At 39.2% G+C, this 25,616-nt stretch overlaps 1 protein-coding gene across 3 annotated transcripts in view; it reads right to left on the reverse strand.

Moving 5' to 3' along the window:
- The window catches only part of slc25a13 (solute carrier family 25 member 13), a 70,805-nt gene that overhangs the window by 21,536 nt on the left and 23,653 nt on the right, over positions 1–25,616 (reverse strand). For all 3 annotated transcript variants that reach the window (XM_012964183.3, NM_001114497.1, XM_031903169.1), the window contains 9 exon segments: positions 25,377–25,516; positions 19,589–19,735; positions 17,542–17,680; positions 14,902–14,995; positions 14,684–14,768; positions 12,562–12,649; positions 12,013–12,171; positions 8,568–8,620; positions 7,482–7,562 (listed from right to left, as the gene is read on the reverse strand). In XM_012964183.3, the coding sequence (XP_012819637.1) occupies positions 7,482–7,562; positions 8,568–8,620; positions 12,013–12,171; positions 12,562–12,649; positions 14,684–14,768; positions 14,902–14,995; positions 17,542–17,680; positions 19,589–19,735; positions 25,377–25,516 (986 nt within the window).

The following is a 25,616-nucleotide window of genomic DNA, read 5'->3' on the forward strand; positions in this document are numbered from 1 at the left end:
ATTATTGTTAATGTATATAAACTGGAATTCTGTTTACATAAAATGGAAATATTAATAGTTATAATTAAAGCTAAAGTATTGGCTTGTACTGATAATTTTAATTCTACACACAAAACAAATGTTACGGCAGCCAGCATTTTAAAAATGGCACAAAATGTATATAAAGTATGTTACATGCACTACAAACCAGAATTCTGTCTGGACAAATGCAAAAACACTGCTTAACCCAGCACTGAACCTGGCATTGTTTATTTTGGGGAGAAGCGTTGTCTCATTATTGCTTTACACAGTATTTTGTAATCTTTCCCCTATACTTTCTACCACACAATATAGTCAAAAATATCAGGACACATTCCTGGCTTTGTGCAGGTTAGTTTATTCCCAAACCAAGGGTATTATTATAGAGTTGTTCCACTTCTCTTCTTCAAATACTCTTTACTAGATTCCCTTAGTTCCAAATAATCCCACAGTGTTTTACACTGAAGGAACAGTTCAGTGTAAAAATAAAACTGGATAAAATAGATAGCCTGCGCAAAAAATTGTTTTCAATATAGTCAAAAATGTCATCTATAAAGGCTGGAGTGGGCAGATGACTAACATAATAGCCAGAACAATACGTCCTTCTTTGCAGCTCTTTAAATATGAGCCATAACTGTTCAGTTAGTTTGCATTTGTATGCTCACAAACGGACAGTTATGTTCCATGTGGCCCCCTCTAAAGTCACTGACAATGGAAGAGTTTAGAGAGCTGAAAAGAGAAAGTAGAGTTCTGACTATTATGTTAGACATTGGCCCACTCCAGCCTTTATAGATTACAGTTCTGCCTAACTAACTATATTACAAATATGTTTTAATTTGCGCAAAAATTGCATTTAATTTTTTCACTAAACTGTTCCTTAAGGTTTCCCAATCCCAAACCACAGAGATAGAATCCTCAACCAAACATTCCCTCCAACACTAGGCATTCGGGCAGGTAGTATTCAGATAGTATTCACCAAACTCACACATTTCCATCAGAATGCCAGATGGTGAACTGCTATTTATCATTCCAGAGAACATGCCTCTACTACTCTAACCCATTCCAGCCGATGCTTGGCATGTGGGGATGTTAGGTTTGTTTGCTTCTGAACACCCATAAGAACCCCACGCTCACTACAAATAGTCCCTCTGGCATTGCTTCCGGACACAGTGTGTGTTGCAAGTGCCGCAAATAAAACACACATCCGTGGAGTGTCCAGGCACTTTTGCCCATATATGATATATTTATGTAAGTTTAACCAAACATTTCTAACACTAACAAAAAAACACCCTCACCTGCCAGGGTAAACATTCACCCAGCTGCCAACTGTCCCTTTTTTTTTTTTAGGGACACTCCCTTGTTTTGACTCTTAGGATGAAGATATACTTGCAGAAATACCCTCCAGTTTAGCTATAAAGCCACACAGAAGCATTTAAATGTACTAATGAAACTTACTGCACATTCACTTAAAGGGATAGTGCCACATTCCAGGTTTTGGAATTTAGCTATTGTTTTTTTTTAACAGTGTGCCCTCTGTCTCCCCCCAGCTCACCCCATACTAACCTGTGTTGGCCTCCAGCACAGCTTTAAAGGAAAAGTAACACTAATTATTGGGGCCAGGTAGAATAGATTTTTTTACTTAAAAAAATTTATAGTGTTACTTTTCCTTTAAGTTGAACAGGTTCTTTAGTAATGGAGTGCTTGGGGGGGCGGGGCAACATTCTGATAGGCTGGAGGACAAATGTAAACAGTGCCTCAGCCTATAAGAACACTGTACCTCCCCAAAGTGCGTAACTACTCAGGCAGCTGTTCAACTTAAAGCCTTGCTGAGACCAACACAGGTTAGTATGGGGTGAGCTGGGGGGAGGCAGGGGGGGCACATCAGTTAGAAAACTAGAGAGTGGCGCTAAGGCTTACGTAGGCAAAGTGACATGTCTCTGATATAATTGGAACATGTTACTATCCCTTTAAAGGGACATTATACATCTGTGTTCAAAATAGACCCAATTAATACATCTTATATCCAAAATGCATTTTGCCTGTTTTCATTAAAAATTTAGCAAAGCAACACAATGAGATTCAAATGTATTTAATTTTACACTTAATCCCACATCCTTGGTTCTAATGGCAGTGGCACACAAAACAATTTGTTGCCCCAGGTAAATCTGTGCTACAACAGACAACAAAACATCCCTTCCCACTAGCAGTACAGTAAGCCACAGGTGGGAAAACCTAGGTCTCACAATGTAGCCCGACGTTTCCTTAGTCAGGGAATTTCAGAAACTGGAAGCAATGCATATGTTTTCCCAGTGCTGATTGACATTACTCCCGGTGAGAAGGGAACTAGGGAAGTTTTCTTGCCCACAGTAAACATGTGTGGTGAGTGATAAATCTTCCCTAATTCCCTCTCCACAAGCAGTAATGTAAATCACAGGTGAGAGAATGTGTGTCCATTCCTGTTTCTACAGTAGCCTTAAGTTGCCTCACAAGGAAACTTTGGGTTACTTTATGATGTTTGTATTAGTGATGTGCACCTGACCCTAACCCGCCTGCTCCCAACCCAAACCCTACTCGACCCAGCTTCTCCCCTCTATTTATAGACCTGTGCCTGCCCTGCAATGATGTCACAAAAGGGGTGGGGCTTGTCTGGGGCGTGCCAATAAATTCACAAGCCAGAAGAGGCAAACAGCAGTGTTAGGTCGTGGGCAGGGAGGGTAAGCGGTAGAGCTCAACCTGAACCCATCCTCGACCTGTAAGTGATGTGCTGAGAACGGTGCAAACCTCCCGACCTGCGGGTATTGGGCAGGCCCGCACATCACTAGTTTGTGTCCAGCAGTAATGTAAGCTGGATTTACAGTACTGCTGGTGGAGAGAAGACCAGGGACGTTTGTCACTCGCGGTAGCGCAGATTGAGCGGCCCATAACATAGGCTTTATTTCTGCCATGGGAAGGTTATAAATGTGTGTTATCAACTAGGCAGCAACCATACAGTTTGTGGTTATGCAGAATGTCCTGTCTTCTGTTTGGGCTTTCAGGCTCGTCAATCAATCTTGTTGGTAGCCACTTTCAAAGTTTTCAACTTCTGTACACTTTAGAAGCAGCGGAAGTCAAGACTCCAGCTCAGATGCGCTCAACCAACACCACCACTGCTGCTGGATCCTTTAGTGGCTGCACCTCAGCAAGAACATATGCATTACCTTTCTGATATGTGGCAGTATCCTTCCTCCTCTAGCACCCACTGACAATGCCATGTATCACTGGTGCAGTGTTCCCAGATTCCTTCTTATGCACCAGTGTCCCCAGTTTCCATATGCACCACTCTAGGTTTTTTAAGACCAGAAACTAAGAATTTCTCTATTTCTAGTTATAACAACAACTCAGTGGAATTATTGTAACAAAGAAAGGACATTTTCAGTTTACAAAACTTAAAATAAACTATTATTGACCCATATTTTCTTTTGCCAAATAAAAATAATATAGTGACTAATGTACCCTCTGTAGTAAAATAAAAAGGAATGTTATAGGTCAGTGCTGTCCAACTGGCGGCCCCCCTCTGTGTGGCCCCCCACCTGTCTGGCTGCTTTGATGGCTTACTCTTGTGTAAGCTTTAAATGGTATCAGTACTGTGATTAACTGCCCCCCCTGCATGGTTCTCACCTCAGATTCAGGCTGTAATCAGGCTGTATTGTTTAAATATGTAATCCCCTGTGTTGTTCACACCTTTTAATCTCTGCATTGTTCACCCCCTGCAGTGTTCACACCTCAGGCTGTAATCACCCACATTGTTCCCCTGTTCACACCTCAGGAGCAGTAGAAACCCACAAATAATCCCTGCACACTACCAAAAGAACATATACTGAGGTGGTACTGCAATTAAAAAGTTTTTTAATATATAGTTATTTTGCAGACTGTAGGAGCAGTGCCAGCATTGTGTCACTGTAGGCATACACACAGGCAGCATAAGGCAAGCAAAGTATGGCACACACAGGCAGGGTAGGGAAGGCAGAGTATGGCACACACAGGCAGAGTAGGGCAGGCAGAGTATGGCACACACAGGCCAAGTTTGGCACAAACCAGCCAAGAATGGCACACACAGTGAAAGTATGGCACACACAGGCAGGGTAGGGAAGGCAGAGTATGGCACACACAGGCAGGGTAGGAAAGGCAGAGTATGGCACACACAGGCCAAGTATGGCACAAACCAGCCAAGAATGGCACACACAGTGAAAGTATGGCAGGCAGGCAGGGTAGGGCAGGCAGAGTATGGCACACACAGGCAGGGTAGGGAAGGCAGAGGATGGCACACACAAAGGCAGGGTAGGGCAGGCAGAGTATGGCACACACACAGGCAGGGTATTGCAGGGTATGGCAGGTTTTTGCTGTACTACAACCATTAATATGGGTATGTTCATGTGATAACATGGGTGTGGTTTCAAGTGGGTGCAGTTTCAAAAAGGGGAGTGGTCAAAACTGGCTTCCATTATCGGCCCTCCACCACGTAGGTCGGAAAAATTCCGGCCCTCGGTACAACAGAAGTTGGACAGCACTGTTATAGGTCATGAAGGAGTTGCAGTACCCTATACAAACATGAGGTTGAAGGCCAAGTGCTTTTATACAGGTCATGGAACTCTGAAGGAACTTCTAATGTCCTCATATGTTACAACAAGGGGTACATTATTTATTACAATACACAAGTTTCAGGGAGTCATGTGACAGAAATGACATTACTAAGTACCATTTAATGATATAATTTTCAGGATATTTATTTATGGCTCTTGTATATTATATGTAAATAACCTGACAAGGATTTTCCTGCCTACCATGCCTAAAATGTATAAACAAATACCATCTATCTAAAATATTTAATAATTAAACCTTGTAGAACAATTGCCATAATTGCCATACTATAAACCTAAGAATCCATCACTTTCCCATTGATTTTACTACATAGTGTTGCTTATTTTTATTATTATTTTTTAATTCTGAATATTTCACCGCCCTATGCTTAAAGCTATTTTCACTGGGTCAATGGAGCTTTGTATAAAGTAAGAGGAGCATACACTATGTTTTTTTACACTGGACCTTTATTGGATTCTTGCTTTAAAGTCCTAAATAGAAAGGGACAATAATCAAAGGGCAGGGCTCTTTTTTCTTCTCTTTCCAGGAATGCTCATGGGGTTACAGAACAAGGGACACTACCTGGAATCTGACGAGAGGTCAGTGATCAAACAGAGCGGGCAGACAGCAGCCAGATCTGCACATGACATCTCGTGAGAAGCACAGATAGTCTGGATTTCTCGACAGGCATCTGACTTTAAGATGACACAATGTCTTCTGAAAAGGAAAGAATGGAGGCTAGGAGAAAGCGCCTCGTACGCAGGCCCCCAATGAAAGACATGGCTTCCAGTGGATGAATATCAAGAGTCGCTTGAAGTGCTCGAAGACTCAGAAGAAAGGAGAATCCAGGAAAGAGTCAGTCACTGGTTAAACCTGACTGATCAGAGAGAAACTGCTTAATGGGATCTTTCTTGTAGAAATAAGTGCATTGATCTTTCAACAAGACGTCGGTTAACCTCTGGCAGCGTACTTTATTAGTAAGTGTGCAGTTTGAGCGTCACACCTGCAGCCCTGCACTACACGGCCCCTCACTCTCATACCAAGAGGGTGGGAATCCTTTCAATGCACAAGATTATTTTAATCACAAAACAGATACACATAAGACTGCACATCAGAGTGCAAGCCACTGAATTACACACTTTTTAATGACATGGATATCAAAGGCAGCCTCTCTGGCAGGTTATTTTGACACTGAAATATTGTGTCCAGTAATCACAAGTTTTAGGGGTAATTTTAAAGGGGTGTTTCACCTTCAAGTTAACTTTTTTTTTATTTTATAGAATGTGCTATTCCTAGCAACTTTGCATCTGGTCTTCATTATTTATAGTTTTTTAATTATTTGACTTAATTTTCTGACTCTTTCCAACTTTCAAATGGGGGTCACTGACTCCATCAGCAAAACAACTAATGCTCTGTGAGCTTCTAATTGTATTATTAGTTTTGCTTTTTTATTACTTTTATTTCTATTCAGGGCCTCTACAATTCATATTCCAGTGTCTCACTTAAACCACTGACTGCCTGCTAAGGTAAACAAGACCCTGGCAACCAGATAGTAAACTGGAGAGCTGCTAAACACAAAAGTTAAATAACTGAACCACAAATGATAAAAAAAGAAAAGCACTTGCAAACTGGCCATTGTCTATATCATACTAAGTTAATTTAAAGGTAAACAACCCCTTTAAGGCCTTATACAGGCATGGAACCTGTTATCTAAAATGCTCAGGACCTAGGGGTTTCTGGATAAGCAATCATTTTGTAATTAGGATCTCCATACCTTAAGTTTACTAAATATCATAAATATTAATTAAACCCAACATGATTGTTTTGCCTTAGGCAATAAGGATTCATTAATACACAGTCTTATAAATAAACAATGTAATTTTTAAAAATGGGAGAATTAATTTGCTTATAATGGAGTCTATGGGAGATGGCCTTCCTGTAATTTGAGACATTTTAGATAATGGGTTTCCGAATAATGGATCTTATACCTGTAATGATATGCTTTACCAGATCCAAGGAACTTTTTCCAGCAGTAATATATATGGACATATCTATTGAAACATTATTTACTTTCTTGAATAGAATCTGTACAGACAAAACCAGCCAACCTTTTGATATGTTTATGGAATAAATTTGTCAACAATTTATTGAATGCAGGATATAATAAATATGAAACTGCAAAGAAAATAAACTGCTAAACATATGTTTTATTCACTGAAATTGCAAAGGGGAGCAATGGACAAGGCAAAAAATGCAGAAACTTGCCATAAACAAAAGGGCCATGTTCTTTATTATAAATCAGCTGTTTTTTGATTCAAGAGGTGGATCCAAAAAGTAGACACCCCCCAAAGCTGGTGTTTTGGATATGTATAGGGCCAAATAACACCGATGTACTCATTCTACTGAGGGAGCCACAGACTAGGGCTGAACAAACATTTAAGGGAGGTGCCCATGGGAACCACAGAGAGACCAGCTTTTTGGACTAGACATACTAATGGCCTAGCGAATCTGCCTTCTAAAAATTCTCAGCCATATAGCATTAACTGGCAAATGAACGCATTGCTGTATGTGTGTGTGTGTGAATGGCAGGAGAGAACTAGTCCTTCCCAAAATAACCACAACCTTAGTATCAAAGAGCATTTTCCATGGGTAGTAGTTACTGTTAGGGAGAAACGATTGTACACGTGCAATTACACCCTGCCATGTAGCAAACATACACAGTCTACACAGGATGGAAGAAATGATCGCAGTAGGAATAGTTGAAACAAACATTTTCAAGTTTAACCTTAAATTATCTTAATATGACACTATTACCCAAAATCTGAATATTAAAACAAGTTACTTACACATCCACCAGCAAGGATCTCGGCTAGAAGTGGGATGGAGCCCTCATTCGTAGTAAATTTATCTCTGACAAAATCATTTACCTACAACATAAAAGTGTGTGGTAAGTTAAACCTTCATTGGCAGTTTGCACACCAATACATACGCTAAGCGTATGAAAAATGACTAAAGCCACCTACTTTTTATATTTACCTTTTAGTCAGTATAATAAAACTGTTTACATGTATAATGTTAATATAATGGCATTGTTTACATATTGTAACTTTTACCTTTATAGAGTGTAAACGTTGCTACTTATTCCCTTGGAAATAAAGGCATTATTAACTTTATTTATCCCATAATTCTAAGCTCTTCCAAAAAAACAGAAAAAGCTACAGAGATTGTGTTCTAGATAGTATGCACTGGAATTAATCCACAAACTCTCTCGTTACACACTCTGCCAATCATTAATCAGCTTCTAACAGCAGTGTTGCTGCAAAGATGATCAGGCTTGATTTATTAACATTTCTGAATTGTATTAAAAAAATAAAGCTGAGTTTATATGGAATGTCACTTTTAGTATCCTGACAAGTCTAACGGATGGCAGACCCATATGTGATTCAATGACATTAAAATCAGCCGTGCACTAATGTTGGCATGTTGTCTTGAATGTGGTGCTTAACATGCTTAAGCCGTTAAGAGGTGACTGAACCAAGCTCCCAGTGGGGAGATTTGATGGCTAAAATTAGCCCTATATGTAAATGCAGGCACAGAACAGGCATACTATACAGGAGTACCATCATAAAATCAGGCCAGAAAAGTTAAGCTTGAGGACCAGAAGATTTCTTATGGTATAATTAGGTTTTTTTCATTCTGATTTAAAAGATTTGGTGACGTACAAAACATGGGAAATAAACACTTTTGTAGCTGTTTTTGAACTACAATTCCCAGAATCCCTGACAATCATTTGGCACAGCCATGGCTACAGGGTCCCAGGCTCCCGTTGATACATGGAACACTTGAAAAGAAACTGCCTGTGGTATATACTAGAAAGTGATTTGCATGTCATGTAATTTATTTCGCTAAATATTTATACCAGGCTTACTTACGGTTAGCTTAATAGCTTTTTCTGGAGCTACTCCCAGCAGCTGAGGTAAGAGACCTACAAGAAAAACACAATTACTGTCTTGACAAATTTTAGTGCATCCCCAGTTACAGCTGCTTCTGGGCACGGAGTTAAAAGGAGGAAGAATCATTCTACATATAAACAGCATTAACATATTGCAAAGAAACTCTTTACATGTGAATAACATACATACCTCACTGGTTTGAAAATGTCACATTCTTCCCAACCCCCCCACCCCCGGAAAGCCATTATCCAGAAAGCTCTGAATTATGGGATGGTAATCTCCCATAGACTCCATTTTAATCAAACTGCACAAACTTTTAAAAATGATTTCCTTATTCTTTGTAATAATAAAACAGTACCTAGTACTTTATGCCAGTTAAGATATAATGAATCCGTATTGGAGGAAAATGAATCCTATTGGGTTTCTTTATTAAATTATTTTTTTTAGTAGACGTAAGGTATGGCATTCTAAATTACAGAAAACCCCTTATCCAGAAAACCCCAGGATCCTCTGGCAGCAAATAAACACCTCCATATGTAATAAAAGGCACTAAGATTGACTATAAGCAGTAACCCATAACAGCCAATAAAGATATTTGCTTTTTATTACATAGAAATCCAGTTAGTGTTACATGGCACTGTGCAGTAGTCTGATTGTTGTGGAATTACTACCCAGGCATAAAACAATATACCCTATATTGGCATGGAATCCCAACGGAGTTATGACTATAACAATGTTCCTTATATTAAGGGATTAAACTGATGGGTTTGAGGATTACAGTTCCCATCACTGTATTACACTACCAAGGGAATTTTATACATTACCATGCTAAAGATTACAGAATGGTGTATGTACCAATAGTTATATTGTTTATCAAGCAGACGCCATCAGCTTTGGTCCAGCAAGTCGACGAGACAAGGGTTAAAAAATATCTACTGTAAAAGGATTCAATACATCTTGCATTTGTCAGCTGCTAAGTATGGTTAAAATATTTGTTTAAAAAAAAAAGAAATGTAGTAGAATGGTTGCTGGCCCTGTGCCACCCGGTAATTGGCATTAAGCGGAGGCCCTGGCCATAAAATCCCACCATCCTCGCTGGTTGGCTAAATGTCAGGCACATGCTGTGCGTTCATCAAGTGACATCATGGGGCTAAAAGTTAGAGCGCTACACCCATTCCTGTTCTTTCCATACATCACATAGAATATACCAAGCATCTGCTTTCAGTGCAGTGCAAATGAGTATCTATATTAGGGGTGTTTTTGGAACATCGTTGTAATAACATTTGAAAATTATAGAAGATAAGCCCCTAAACTGCTAACAGCCCAACCCACAAAATCCTTAAATCCACCCAGTCATGCTTTCCTTCCCTAACATAGGTAATTGGCATTTCTAAACGGATATATGGTTTTAATGGCATGGATCACTGTGAAACAAATGCTGCCAATTAGCACGGCAAACAACTATTCATAGTGGGGATAGCCTTACTGTCAGCGTGACACTCGTGGTGTCGTAACTATTAGTGTCTGATGTGTTTGCACAAGTATGTGGTGTTCCTAGAGGCAACCTGCTTAAGGGACCCTGGAATTATTGCCAGTCTGGTGGTACTCCCGGGGTTCCCTAGTGTCTGTGTTTGCAATTCATCAGAGCAGGCTGAACGGGTGCTTTGGAGCTCGCCAGCATTTGGGTACTTTTATAAATAGCTTCAAGGTGCACTGTTTTGCATGAATTATAGCACACTGTACCTGTGCTTGCATTTATAAATGAGCCTACCTTTTGATGGAATATCACAGAAAAAACCTTGTGATTACTTTCCTGCCAAATTCCCCACCTCATATTAACCATATATCACTGGGCAAATCAACAGGATAGCTGACCTTTCCATATAGAGGGTTAATATTAAGAATCAAATAATGTGGAAGATAAGGTGGCCAAACAGATATGCAGAAAGGGTAAATGCATAGAGCCCACAAGCTTTAACAGACAGAAAGGAAAAACTTCCCAGACCACCCGATTTTAAATGCAGGTTCCTCAGAAACCCCTGTGGAATCAGCCAAGCCAGGAATAGTAGAGTCCATGTGTGTGAGTCGCTCAACAGGAGTCAATGTGCTGGAGGTGTTAATCCCTTTAGTGCTGTGAGACTGAACCACACACAGCAGTAATGCTCTGCTGACCTTCCTGACAGTGGGACAGGTCTAACTGAATATATTACCTCCCAGATTCACCGCACATATTTTAGTGTGTCCCACAGACACAGAAATGTTCATTTGCAGATATTCCGCTTTATTTCCACTGTTTGTACCGTGACAAATATTCAAAGGCAAACAACATTTCAAAAACCTTTCAGAATCATAGCTGATTCAAAAACAGGTATATAACAGAACCAATGCATTTCTTGCATTTTTTTTTAAACTCCGGAAACAAGAAAGTGTAATATTCAGCAGAGGAAATCCCATCATTTTCCTAACAAGGGCACACTGGCAAGGAATGTGGATTCTGAAAGCCTAAGCCTTCCAGGGATTGGATAGTGTGGAACAACATAAATCTGCCTGCTGAATAACATAAAAATATAACCCTTCTGTTCCCTTTCACATCTGCGAGTTCTTCAGCTTATTGAATTATACAATTTCTACATTTTTTTTTCATTTAAACCTTTTGTCTGTTTTCCCTTATGCTATTTCAGTACTGGTTTCAGTATAGTAATAGGAGTCATTCAACGTTAAAATTTACTTTTAGTATGATGTAGGCCAGGGATCACCAAACTTTGTTTACCTGTGAGACAGGTAAAAAGAGTTGAACAGCAACACAAGCGTGAAAAATGTTCCTGGGGTTACAAATAGGGGCTCTAATTGGTGATTTGGCAGCCCCTATGTGGACTGGCAGCCTACAGGAGGCTCTGTTCGGCAGTACAACTGGTTTTGTGCAACCAAAACTTGCCCAAAAGCCAGGAATTAAAAAAATAAAGCACCTGCTTTGGGGCCACTGGGAGCAACATCCAAGGGACTAGTGAGCAACATGTTGCTTGCAAGCCACTGGTTGGGGATCACTGATGTAAAGAGTGATATTCTAAGCCAATATGCAATTGGTTGCTATCTAGTCGTTCGTGTCTACATTACCCTAGCAACTAGGCAGTAGTTTGAAGGAGAGGCCCTGAACAGAAAAATAAGTAATAAAAAGTAACAATAAGAATAGTTTTTAGATCCCAGTGGTCTGTGTCCCTCCCTATATGAAAATTGGAAAGAGTCAGAAGAAGGAAAAGCATAATTTAAAACCTATATAAAATAAAAAAATAAAGACCAATTGAAAACTTGCCATTCTACAACACAGAACATTGTTTTGTGTGTCAGTCAGCTATAGATTTGTATGTATGGGTGAATAGAATATGGAGCCAAAAGGCAAAATATTGCCTAGGATTAGATGACTGACCTCGGTAAAGGCCAAAGAAGCCTTCATAGCGCAGCACCTTCTTAAAGCAATCAAAGCTGTTCTTGTACATGAGTTCTCCTACAAACGACCCTGTTGAACGCTGATTTTGCATTCGTGTTTTCACCAAGTCGATAGGATAAACAGCAGTCGCTCCCACAGCTTCAAAAAGGGTTAAGGGAAAAAAAAGAGAAATACATTAGTTTACTAAATTGTTTGAAGCCCCAATCATGATAACTACACACGTTCCATTGGTTGCTTACTTTTCATAAACTTAATGAGGTTACATTAAAGCCTTGTCAAAAATGTTATTAAACTAGATCAGTAAGTTTCTATCCTCTTATTAACTTTATAAATCTTGATTTGAGCCGTGCAAGCCATAACCCACAGCTACCCATAAAGGACAATGGAAGCTGTACAAATACAGGCATCTCACCGACCCGTGGAGAAACCCTCTTGCTGGGACAGACAAACGGAGCTTTGTACAAGCGAGCTCAGAAGAAGAACAGGGAAGTGATGAAAATAAAACAGATATGTTCAACCATGACTAACCTCCTGCTATGGAACCAAGGGCAAACCTATAGGCGGACTCAGCCACTTGTACAAGGATGGTACGTTGCACTTCACCTGTGCCTTGATTCTTAAAGAGAAAACAAAATATAAGCAAACTAGTATTTTTACATAAACAACTAAGTAAGCATATACAATTCTCAAGTTAGCGCCCAGTGATATGGATAGCTGGGGAACTGCTGATTCTGCTATTTTTGCTTAAGATCATCATGCATCCTAAAATGAATGTAGAACCTGTCAAGAGATGGGCACTGAGATGTTTAACATACATCTGAGGAGGAAAGACCCCACGGGGTACAGTGGAATGTGTTGAACTGCATACATCCCTTAGTATTTTTTGCACCATGACCCTGAATATAAGCAATACAAATGTAAATGCATGGAAAATGCAACATATAGGATCTAGACTTCATTCCATGGAAGGGACCCAAATAAAGCAAATACAGCATTGGAGTCAGAAAAAAGGGTTCCTTGCTGATGATATATTACTCCACCTGGCAGATGATACATGGAGCTGCTGATCACAAACTTATAAGTTTTATAGAATTCTAAAAATAGCTTGTTGACATATAAGAAAAATTAAATAGACGATTATAATTAGCAGTTGTGAAATTGCACAGAAAATTAACTGTATGACCCCAAGCTTTTCTTTGGCATTTATACTGAATGTGTAAATCCAATCAAGTTTGATGAAGCAGCAAATGCTCCAAAAACATTCTTTTTTCTGCGGTCATCTTAGGGAGAACCATTCAGATCAAACTCACATTCACTATAATAGGTGACTTTAATCAGACAATAGGGGTTATTTAATAAAAAAAAGTGTTCCCAGGAGCAAACTTACTGCCTTTTATTACAAATGGGGGGTTAGGCCTGATTGTTGCATTTGGGTCTGTACTGGTTTACAAAATAGGCCCTGACAATTCAATGCACAGAGGCTTTAATAGCTCCCCACCAGCCCAATTAATAGTAACTGTCTATGGCATCTTTCAGCTGCCCCAATGGGATTTGCCATATTCCACAGACTGACAGTGCAAGCCTGGCTGAAGTTCTCCTAAGATGTAATGTTATCAGCTTTGCTAAATGTTCAAAACAACAAGAAACAAGGACCAAAATCTGTCATGTGACTGACTTGCTTAGCCCCTGTGGTATAGGTTTCAAAAGTTATATCTGATAAAGTGGAACTAGAAAGAATGGTCAGCATGGCCAAGCCTAGGAGACATGCTTTAATTACTTGTAAAGGAATATTAAAGGAGCACTATTTGTTTTTTTGTTCCCCAGAATTATTTTCGCATAAACTAAGCAGGCCATGTTTTAGCTTTCACATGACATATACATCAAGCGGGCAGACTGAGAAAGCAGAACATGCTGCCATAATACACTCATAAATAAGCTCCAGCAGTAACTATGCCATACAATAAAGCAGTTATCACACAATGCAGAACAGTAGTGCTTTATCACTGCACTGTATGCATCACCCCTAGCCACTGGACAAACCTTATGATGTATTAGCTTCATGGACTCCATTGCACCTATTTTTAAAAAACAAATTTAAAGACAGTCTGTGGCAAAATCAAAAATATTCTGCAGAACACTGGAGGCCACTACTGAAGAAATGTCAACCTAATATTAGCATTTGTCAAAAAAATCAATCTCAGGAGAGGAAAGGGAATATGGATCCAGAGAACTAAGCCAGTTTCCTACTGCATTATAGATCCTATTGCCCTGGGTATGGACTAAAGACTCAAATGCTCTAGACCAGGGCTGTCCAACTGGAGGCCAGGGGCTGGTCATGGCCTAGCAGACGATTTTTATGGCCCCCAATTTGTTCTAGGGTTTCACAGACTTCATAGTATGACAATCAGTCTTATATAATCTGGTCCTCGTGCTGCATAAGAATTAATCAGTCCATAACATCTACTAAATTGACTAAAAGCTAGAGGCCTTTCCATGTTGTAGATAGATTATCTATCAGAGATTCTAACGTGAAGGTTGAGACCCAAAAATAATTTCTGATGCTGTTATGAGCGGGTCCTCATGATACCCCTGAATACAGTGAAATGTTCTCCTAGAATAAAAAATAACTGGAACAAAGGGATAATGTTACCTGTCTTTGAGCTTCTGCCAGGTTGTACGGCAAGGCTCCCTCTTCAAGAGGTGCTATTCTTTCAATATCTGCCAAAGTCATACGTCTGTACAAGAGAGAAATATGCCATATGTTTCTTTTAAAACAACAATTAAAAAATAAAAAAAAAGCCACCTGTGGCGGCAAGAGAGACGAATAGTTAATATTTTCTTCCAATAAGAACTTCTGTCATGTCTTACCCTCTTGGCTCATACAAATCTGCTAATTGGAACAGTATGTCAACTTCCATGGGTGTAACTTGACCAAATCTTTGAGCCGCCAAGACAAACTCCTCTGCAAAGAAAATATAAAAAAAGTGAACTAAGTAACGAGGGTTGCTTTAAAATTATCCTAAATGCTGGGGTTATTTTAAAATTGCGATCCTTCAGTATGGAGTTCAAACTTCAAACCCAAAGTCTGAATTCAGCAGCTGCAATACATTAAAGACTCCAATAATGGTCACATATGTCACAGGGGGTTATCCATACAATGGTCATATACACATGAAGATACATCTTATTTGTCCATCAAAATCTACTTGTGGTTTTCTGACCAGTCACTGATCATTTCTGGCCCAAACCTCACAATAGCAAGATAATCCCTTAGATTGTAAGCTCTTGTGAGCAGGACCTCATATCATTTTTATTTTGCAACCTATGTTTAATTATTGTAAGACCTCTGTTTGTAAAGCTCTGGGTAACTTGCAGGTGTTAGATAAATAAATGATGATGATCCTGTTAAAGACCCCAACCTTTCAGAGAATCTTCCCAAACTGAACTGATTTAATAGATCTATAGTTATAGTTTATGTGAACTATTACCACTACCGATCTGTCTGTAGGAAGTTGCTTTGGAAGGGTAGACTAAAGGATCCAGTCTTCAATGTATTTTATATGTAATATTTTGTAAACAATTTAAAATCAATGTTTTAGACAGTGATCAGATTTTTGTAATCTATAAAGCTGTGCCCAGTATCATTCCATTTGTCTTCATTTTAGGTCAATGTAGGGATTAGCAGTTCAATGGTCATACAACAGACCCTAAATAAGGACCTGACAGCATCCCAGTGAGATCTGAAGGCTGAAAATAGGTGCTAAAATCTGAAGTTCAGCAACATCTAAGAGACCACAACATTCACAAGCCCGTTGAAAAGTATGACCATATCAAGCCCCAGTGTCACACCCACAGGAAGAGCTGTAAGAGCGGTGATTAGAAACTTATGCATTTTGATGCAGATTCTGTTGGAGTCGTCTTTCAATGGTAGTGATTTACGCGTGATGTCTTCACTTTGGGAAAGGTTCTTTAATGAAAACTCCCCAAAGTGTTTTTAGTTCAAAACAGAAAACTGGAAATGTGGTGAAGAAAAGAGCGATAACATCATGTTCCAAGCTTGTAGGCTAACTCAGTGAACTGCCAAGAAAAGTACAGTGAATTCCTTAACCAGGCCTGAAGGACATGCTCACAGACTGCCAATTTGGAATCAGGCCCAGTAAAAAGAATCCACGCACTCGTTCTTCACCCAGCTCCTGGCTTCACATTTCTTTCACAATCTCCAGACCTGTCTGAGGGAGCTTCCAAGGTTCTAACAACTCTCATAATGTAGGCATTTCAGGCATCAATAATGATACTACACTGGGCACTGAAGCGACTAGCTGGCAAGGCATAAGGCTTCATGCCATCACCTGTCTATTGACAGCAAACCCTGGAAAACAACACTCTATCTATAACTAGTGTTAATAGTAAATTTCCCTTAGAAAGTAAAGAGCAAGGGCACATTTTTTTGTCCTGCACTGAAGAAGCAGGGCTACTACTTGCCAAAGCCTACTGGTCAAAAACGGGGGAATGTAGGAGAATTTCTAAAATTTCTTCTAGTGAAACCAGCAGTATGGTAGTTAAACAGAAATATATGAATAAAGGAAAGAAGGACGGCTCTGTACACATAAGAAGCAGCAATCTCAATTGCTGGTGCAGTAAACATACAACAGTCACATCTTGCTCTCATTTTTCAGTAGCCTGATCAAAACTAATTACCGATTGGTTGCTCCAGTGTAAAGGTGGCCATTAATGGGCCAATAACAGCTGCCAACATAAGGTGGCCATACACTCAGATTTAAGCTGCTGATTTGGCTGATGGAGCATGTTTGATTTTCACTGGATTCAGGACAGCATCAGTTTGCTGATGTGGTCCTCTCTTTAATGGCCTCTATACTAGTTGTTCTGATCTGATCATTTGGTCCTGGAGCCAAATGTTTAGCTTAGCCCGATATCCCACACCTTTGGCAGGCATATTGGGGGAATAATTGGCAACTTTGCCAGAAAAGCAAATCCTATAATGCATGGGCAGCTTTAGTCCCTCCAGACCGAAACAGCTTACTGGACCATATACTGAGCCCTCCAGACTGATATATCTGACCAAAAATCTGATTGAAAATTCCACTGGGCAAGGACTGCATAGGCATGTTGATGAAGCAAACCTCTCTATGAAATAATTGTCATAAATAAGGCATATTGATTGCAGCACTGGAACAAAGTGGGCCTCCTCTTTGTTTTTTTGATGCACAGCAAAATGACAAGAGCACTTTATAAGTCAATAACTACAGTCAATCTTTCTGACTCTTCCCAAGATGACACTGTTTTTTAGAAAGACAACAGAAGTCCTTTGGTCTGCAGACACATGGAAAGCAATGGAAGACAGACATAGGAATGGAAGAGTGTTTGGTCAGATGAAGGACATGGTGATACTTTTCTGACAGGAAGGGTCAGAGAACAATATTTAGATCACATAAAATGAATTGACAGGGGGAAAAATACAGTGGTTTTAACAAGAACGCAATGGCCAACCTTTGGTGACTTCCAAATCTTTTTTATTGCCAGCCAGGGTACTGTAGATCTTTCTGATAAGCTCCATGTTGTTCAGAAGAGAATTAAAGGCATTAAAGTACGAAAAGCTGACTTGATGCGATATGGTACCTCCAGCAGCCTTTAATACAGGATGGAAATGGAAGAGGGGAAAAGACAGCTTGTGAGACACTTGGAAAGGAACTGTTTTTCCTGCAACACTACACAATGAGATTTATTAAGACACTGATGGGAACTGTCAAGAAAAATACTTTTTTCTTGCTAATAAAGTCTATGAAAGCTTTTTTCCTGTGAGGAGCTGAGACTAACCATGCCCAGCATTCACAGGCTAGGACTCCAAGAGCCTAAACAAACACACATGTTGGACTGCAATATCACAGCCAGCGCCATTCACAGGGCTGACATACTGTATCAATACCATTAGCACGCTCCTATCATGTTACCAATCAAGAAACATATCACTGTGTAATCTTTAAAATACGCAGTTATGTAAAGTCATTCGCAACGGAATTTTCAATGCAATGCTAGTAAACAAAGGGTTTTTTTTGTTTTTAAAGTTGCACCTCCTTTAACCCATTATTTGTTCTAGAAATAAGAGCAAATATCCACAAAACCAGATAAATTGAGGCTCTCTTGGGTCAGCAATTTAAAATGGAAAAGATAACTGTTGAGTTTACTGTCAGAGACCAGGTGATTAGCAATCATGTCAATGAAGGGGCAATGCTGAGTGTTTTGCTACATGTCAACTAAGAAATTGCCAGTGTGTGATGGTCTATAATGCACAGCGATGGCAAACCTGCAGCATGTCCATCTGAAGGCTGCTGATGCTGGGAGTCACAGTGCAACAGCTGTAGATTGCAGGTTGGACATCCTTGCTATAGGGAATGCAAAGGAAGGAATTCAAGGATTTTCTAGTTGTAATGCCCAATATCCTAAGCAGTTCTCCAATGTCAAGCATATTCCAGCTAACTACTAAACATGCATACAAAGTATTCCTGAACACTATTACATTATGCTAAATGTTAAAAAAGGGTAGCAAAACCCATCATACCCAGATAAGAACAGCTCTTTGCAGACAATGAAAGACTTAATTCCCCCCCTTGAATAAAGATGGCCATACACCTAGCAATTCGGATGTTTCGTGCAACATCGTTCCCACCCTCCTCTGACATTTAGGACTGAATCATCAGATATGGAGGCAGAAACAATAGAAATTCTACCCCCATCTGGCGATTCAGCCCTGAATGTAGATTTTGCTTGGGCGCCTTCAATGGCACCTGATCAAAATCTTTAAACCTGGCCGATTGACAAGATGACCGTTTTCCACAGCCTTTTGCAATATCGGTCGCCTCTTGCAGCCGCCATACACGCACCGAATAGTATGGCTAGCTTAAGGGTTGAGAGGACAGACACATGGAAGAGCACTGGAGTGGGAACAGGAATAAAATAAGGGAAACCTTTAGAACACAGGAACACAGTGTATGATAAACTGCACAGCAACGCTAAGTACAGAGGCAAGCTTATGGCAAAAATAACTGTAAAGTTAGCAAAATGGCTTCACCAAATCACCCCCAGTGATTGTAATTGCTTGCCTTAGACCCTGGGCTGGTGCTCCTGTTAGAAGAAAACCGCTTTTCTACTCTTCTATGCGTGTCGGCCCTGGGATTGCGAAAAAAGAAGACAAGAGGAAGAGGATCGCCTGTTCGCAGCTACCCTGGGCTGGTGCGGTTTTCTCCTAACAGAAGCACCAACCCGGGATATAAGGTAAGCGATTACAATCACTTGGGGGGGCGGGGGTGCCTAACATTTTGGCATACCCCTCAGTAAGTGATTTTCCTTTTCCAAATGAAAGCCTGAGAGACCTGAAGAAAGGATTTATTTATTTATTTTTAATTAAACAAAATCCTGCCATTTTGCAGGGGTGTGTAGACTTTATATCCAGTGTAGCTGTTAAAAAATATAACCACTATTAAATGGTCTTAAAGATCAATACTGTATAATATTTATATATAAGATTCAAATAACTTACAGCTACTAAGCTCTGTTCTACAAATGGGGTCAAAACGTGTGGCCTAATGGTAACCATGATATCTCTGAAGTCCATTGCATTGACGGTGCCAGTATGGTCTGTATCACGTTGCACAAATGCTTGTCTTGCATGCTCCAGCTGGATTTCCTGTAGGCAGAGAACATACAAAATCATCTTAACCACCAACTTGTTCCTTGTTCACAAAACTGATGTCAACAAGACCTGGAATAAATAAATATGCCCATTAAAGATACAAGAGGAATGAATAGAACTGTGCTTAACAGTTACCAATATAAAGTGCTGGCTATGCATAATCTAGTCAGCTATGAGTAAATACTATTTACTCTCTCATGTTACACAAGCCTAGGAATAGCACAGACACATGAATTAAAAACAATAACCGTGACCTTAAACACTAACAGTATTCATTTTATTGCTACCTTTCTCAATAATACAATCAAATGTTGTATCTGAATGGTCATTAATGACTATTAAAATTGTCGCTGCTCGTGCTGTGTTTACATGCCATTCTGAGCACGCCTTTTATTGTTTTGTCATTATCCTAATTCCCTTTGGATGTCCATCAAGCAAGCGTGCCAGAATAGCACAGGTGTAGAAACAGACAAAAGATACAAAGTTAGACATAATTATTGGGTGCCCTCACCATTATAAAAAAAAAAAAATCTACTAAACAATTATTAATGTATAATAAATCTGTCTCACAAAGTTTTCCAATTATTTTAATATTTAACCCTTTAAGTGCCACATAACTCAAATCAAGTGCCACAGAATGTAGATTCTATGTTCTGTAGATAAAAGTACACGCAAAACACACATGTTGTCATGTGGACACACACACTTACACAATTTTGTGGATATTTTTTTGCCTGAAAAAAATGTTTTATTGCCATTGCGTATTTGCCAACTGCACTGTGCAATGCCTTTTGTATGTTATTTTGGTGCATTTTTAGTCATTTTATTGCATTCTCAGTTATGCGTAGATAACAGTGATTCTGACAGCAGATTTCACTAGGCGAAAAAAAAAAAAAAACCCAAAACATTGATTTTAGTGATTTTTATGAATTTTAGTGATTACCCATTTTGGATACGGCAGAATGTGTACTTTTAAAGGAGAAGGAAAGGCTAATAAAGGGTTCATCTCAAGCTGCAGGCATACCTTCAGTTGTCTCAATAGTGTCCTTAAGTCTCCCCATATTTCTCCAGTTCAGATGATCAAAAGCCAAACAGTTCCCATTCTCCACTGACATTCAGGGCTCAATCGTCAGATATGGAGGTAGAAACAATAGAAATTCTACCCCCATCTGGCGATTCAGCCCTGATTGTAGATTCAATGGCACCCAATGGATTTTAGTGATTACCCATTTTGGCTTCGGCAGAATGTGTACTTTTAAAGGAGAAGGAAAGGCAAATAAAGAGTTTATCTCAAGCTGCAGGCATACCTTAAACATAATGTTCCAGGATTTTTGGCTTAGGAATCTAAAGTATGCCGTATTCTGCTGTAATGCTTTGAAAATTTGGTAATTTACCGCTGGGAGTTTGTGATCTATAAAAGTCAGAAATCTCTACATATTAGGTATTGGCAAGTTCGGCAGACATGAGGCTTTCCAAATCAGTTGAATTTTTGTTCATAAAATAAAATATATGTTTCTGGTATAAATCCCTATATCATGCAAAATACTAATTTTTCTTTTTTTGTATTTAGCGCTCTAAATCTTGTTCCAGAAGTGGAAATACACAAAAGCTCAGCTCAGATTTGGAAAGTTCAGGTTCTCCTGAAAAAAACAATATATAGTTTTCCTACCTAAACTAAACTCTCCCCCCCCCAAGTAAATGCCCCTAAAATGAGAGAGCACAGAATGTTTACAAAACGTCTGGCACGGGGGGGGGGGAACCGAAATGTGAAACTCTGCTGGCACTTAAAGGGTTAATTATGGATCTGTGAGCTTTTCAACCTAACATCTTTTTTCCAGCTACATATACCATGCCCATGCTTATTATCCTTAGCTTATATATAATGGGCATATGTTGTAGCACTGTACATAGATTACACTCGCATTCGTCATTGGAGCTTACAATCAATCCAAGACATTCATACAATAACGTCAGTTTTATAAGGAGAAAATTACCTTGCCTTGTAAGTTTTTAGAGCGTGGGAGGAAACCAGAGTAGTACAACTGGCACAGGTACTTGGAGATAGTACACTGGCTGGAATTGATCCTAGGACCCAAACAACTTCAAAGCAGCAATGCAAACGACTACAATAGCAGTGATTTATACCACTTATGACCACTTATTTCCTATAACCCCAAGCAATTAAAGTAGAATTACTTAATTATTTTTTGCAGACTTAAATATGGAGATTCAAATTACGGAAAGAAACCTATCCGGAAAACCCCAGGTTCTGAGCATTCTGGATAACAGGTCCCATACCTGTATATAATATATGGCATTTCTTGTCATATTCATCTGTAGGGTTTAGTTCTCCTTTAAATCAAATTGAAAAGCATATTTTATAAAGTAATCTGGAATCCATAGGGTAAATTCCATATAACCTGCAGTGTGTTGCTTATAAAGTTCTAAAGATGGGCCAATAAAACTGTACAATACATTCTGCATCAGAGTGCTGTTATTTCCGGTGAGCCCCACTGCAACCCGGGAGAGTGTGGGGTAAGAAAATGTTTTTTGGAAATATTGTATAGGCCAATACAGTTATGTTATTGCCCTCATACACAGCATATCACTTTCATAGTAGCTGCATGAGGAAAGATTGAACTGTTAGAATGCTATGGTTATGAGTAACTACGCAGTAATATAAAGGCACTATAAATGCACAAGCATACTGGCTTTTTGGGTTAATGTAGCAGATAATGGCAGGAAACAGCAGCTTCAGGACATTCATCCTCAACATCTGTGTGCACTGCTGAGCATTAGTAAACAATCCACAAATAAAAACATGATAAACATGACATATAAACCAGTATACTTCCCTTTTAAATTATTTCCAAACCAGGATGGAAAAAGGGGCAGGCTACATTTATCACTTCAGAGGACCAAGGATTTATAGATTTCTAGACTGCTTTGGGCTACTGTGATTCATTTATGGTTCCCGATAAGGGAAATATTGGTTCCCTTTTCAGAATTCTGCGGCTTCATTAAATGAAGCAGGAGATACACTGGAAAAGAATGAGTGCTTACTGTGTGCATCTCAATTCTGCTTTGAATTGTATAAGTTTCATGGCATATACATATGATTCAGAACATGAAGTGGCTCATCTGGACCAGGTTAACTGCAATAAAATGGGTTCCGTGCCCACACGTGGTAACAGTGAATCACTAATGTAAACAGTGTGTGTGAGTGTGTGTGTGTGAGTGCACATGAGAGGGTGAGTGAGACTGCTTTTCCTATTGACTGAACTCGGAGAATGAATCTGTGGGCATCATCTATTTTTAGGCAGAGAACTGTAATGAAACACTGGGTTTTGCTCCTTTATTAGTTTCTTTGCATTATGGAAGACTGGCTCTTGTAGATCAGAAACTGCTGTACATGTGCTATTTATTTTTTGCAAATGAACTGTATCCAAGAAAAACACACCAGCACCATATTTTAAAAGGGGACATGTACCTTAATGCACTTAGAAGGAACAACTTTTCAGTCCATCATTATTTTTTATTTTGTATGGTTTTTGATTAGTTAGCCTTACTATTGGTTTAAAGAAATATCTATACCTCTGGTAATGAGATTCTGAGCACTGGATTTGGGGTCAAGTTGATGAGTACATGCAAACATATTTCAAATAGAAATGTAAAGCCAATATAAAGTACTGGAATACAGCTTGGGGCACTTTTACTGAATCTTGCACTATGCCCAGTTCAACCAAGAACTGGTTCACCTTTAAAAAGCACCTATCCCCCTCAAATTGTTTCCCCTGTCATTGGTGTGGGCTAATAGCACCCCTGCACTTGGAGCAAACAAGTGTTTTTTTTTTTTTTGTTTTGTTTTTTAAATTGCCCCTGCCAGCACTAGGCTGCCCACATCAAAAGGGAGGTCCCGGTGCAGGCAGCCATGTTGTGCCACTCGCTCATTATGCACAAGCGCGTGATGTATGCGGGTAAATTGCATCCCCTGCTCTTACATCAGACGCATAATGTAATGACGTAATGACAAACAGGGAGACTCGCTTATTATGTGCATGTCTGGCAAACATGGTTGCCCACACTGGGAGCTCCCTAGGGCAGCCAAGCAATGGCTGGGCCTTATTTATTTATTTTTTAACTATTGTTTCCCCCAACTGGAGCGCAGGCTCTGATGGGGGAAAAATTTGAGGGTTCAAGTTTGCTAAGATAATTTAAACCCTAGCAACCAGATAACTGATGATATTCCAAAGTGGAGAGTTGCAAATGGTCTTAAAATACGATTCTCTACATCATACTCAAAGTTAACTCAAAAGGTGAACAACACATTTAAGAAATAAAAAAAAAAATGAAAATGTTTCAGTACTGCAGTGAACTGCAAAAAAACAATGTGACTGCATATAGCTAAATACAGTTAAAAATAAAATATAATGTATACATTGGGTCAGATTTAATTCCATGAGAAAAACATATCACATGGTTTCTCTCATAAAACCTCAATATAAATATAATTTTGTAATTGAATTAGGAGGTAAGTTTTTCTTACTAACCCAAACCTGGCCCAATGTCTAAAATTAATGATGGCATTACAAAATGATTGTGTATAGAAGGAAGCAAAGTATTTATAATGAAAGATAATAATGTAAGAATTAAGAAAAATATATCTTACTTGAATTACATCTCGCCGACAGTTGTAAAAGTAAACTCAGGTGGTAATCAACACTACTTTTTGTTAGCTTTTTTTATCTAGGTACTGGGGACCCAAACAGCTTTCCTTTGTTTTAGATTTTTAATTTTTAGGGGGGCAAAATTCATAACTGCAGCTTTTGGTATCCTATCTTACTCCAAAGTACTTATATAGGGGGCTCTCCATGTAATATAATACTTTAAGCTGTCTTGTAAAATCAGTGCTTTAGTCCCTCCTCCCCTGCCAGATTTTCAAATGATGCAGAAAGAGGAGAACTGTTTTGCAGCTGGATTTCAGCATATAAAAATTGTATTCATACAGATTACAGTGATAGGTATCCTAGGGGTTTTTGTGTTGTGTGGGGCTCTGATCTGGGCTCAAATCTGGGCTCAAATCTGGGCTCTGAAGCCAGAGTTCCCCTTTAATGTTTACCTAAAACAAGCTAATCTATCAGCTCTGTTAGATTAGGATATTATTTCCAATTTGTCTCTTATCAAATTGCACTTAATCTTTGTATATCTATACTTATTATTTGCCCTCCCTGTGTGCACTATTCTATATTTACAGCAATGCTTATCGTAATAGCACTATATACATAATATTGATTTTGAATTTACTGCAGCACCTTGTATTCCCAAAGGTTTTATGAACACAATTCTAGTTCATAAAACTGCCCATAGTGCAATATAAGGATTAGGTGTCACTGGTGCTATACTAGAACTATGCAAGCGTTGCTTTAATTCTCAGTATTTATACACCCTCAGCGCTGGTTTAATCCTGATTTGGATTGGAAAAGAATGAATATAATTTTGGCAGTTGGGGTTGCTGAAAATAGCTCCCCCTTGCCTGTATCCTTATTATGTTACATTTTGCCCTTTAATCTTACAGTTGGACACAGCATAGTATTTTTCTAGGCGAGTTAACAAAATGAAGTGGCAAGACACTCACCAGCAGAAACTGTGTAAATTCGGCATAAGGCAGTAGCCTTTTTCGGTCCTTTCCAAAGTGCAGCTGTATGAACTCACAGTCCCAGTTAAATGGGATATGCTGATGAATAGTGGTTTGACCAAAAACTTGCTTGACATCCTCTGCCAATCAGAAACAGAAAGTATACAGTGGTTACAAATTGCAATATGCGTAATGTGTATTACTGAGGATAAGCAAAATAACAGATGTTTTACATATTGT

Source organism: Xenopus tropicalis, chromosome 6 (genome assembly GCF_000004195.4).
Source record: "Xenopus tropicalis strain Nigerian chromosome 6, UCB_Xtro_10.0, whole genome shotgun sequence".
NCBI lineage: Eukaryota > Metazoa > Chordata > Amphibia > Anura > Pipidae > Xenopus > Xenopus tropicalis.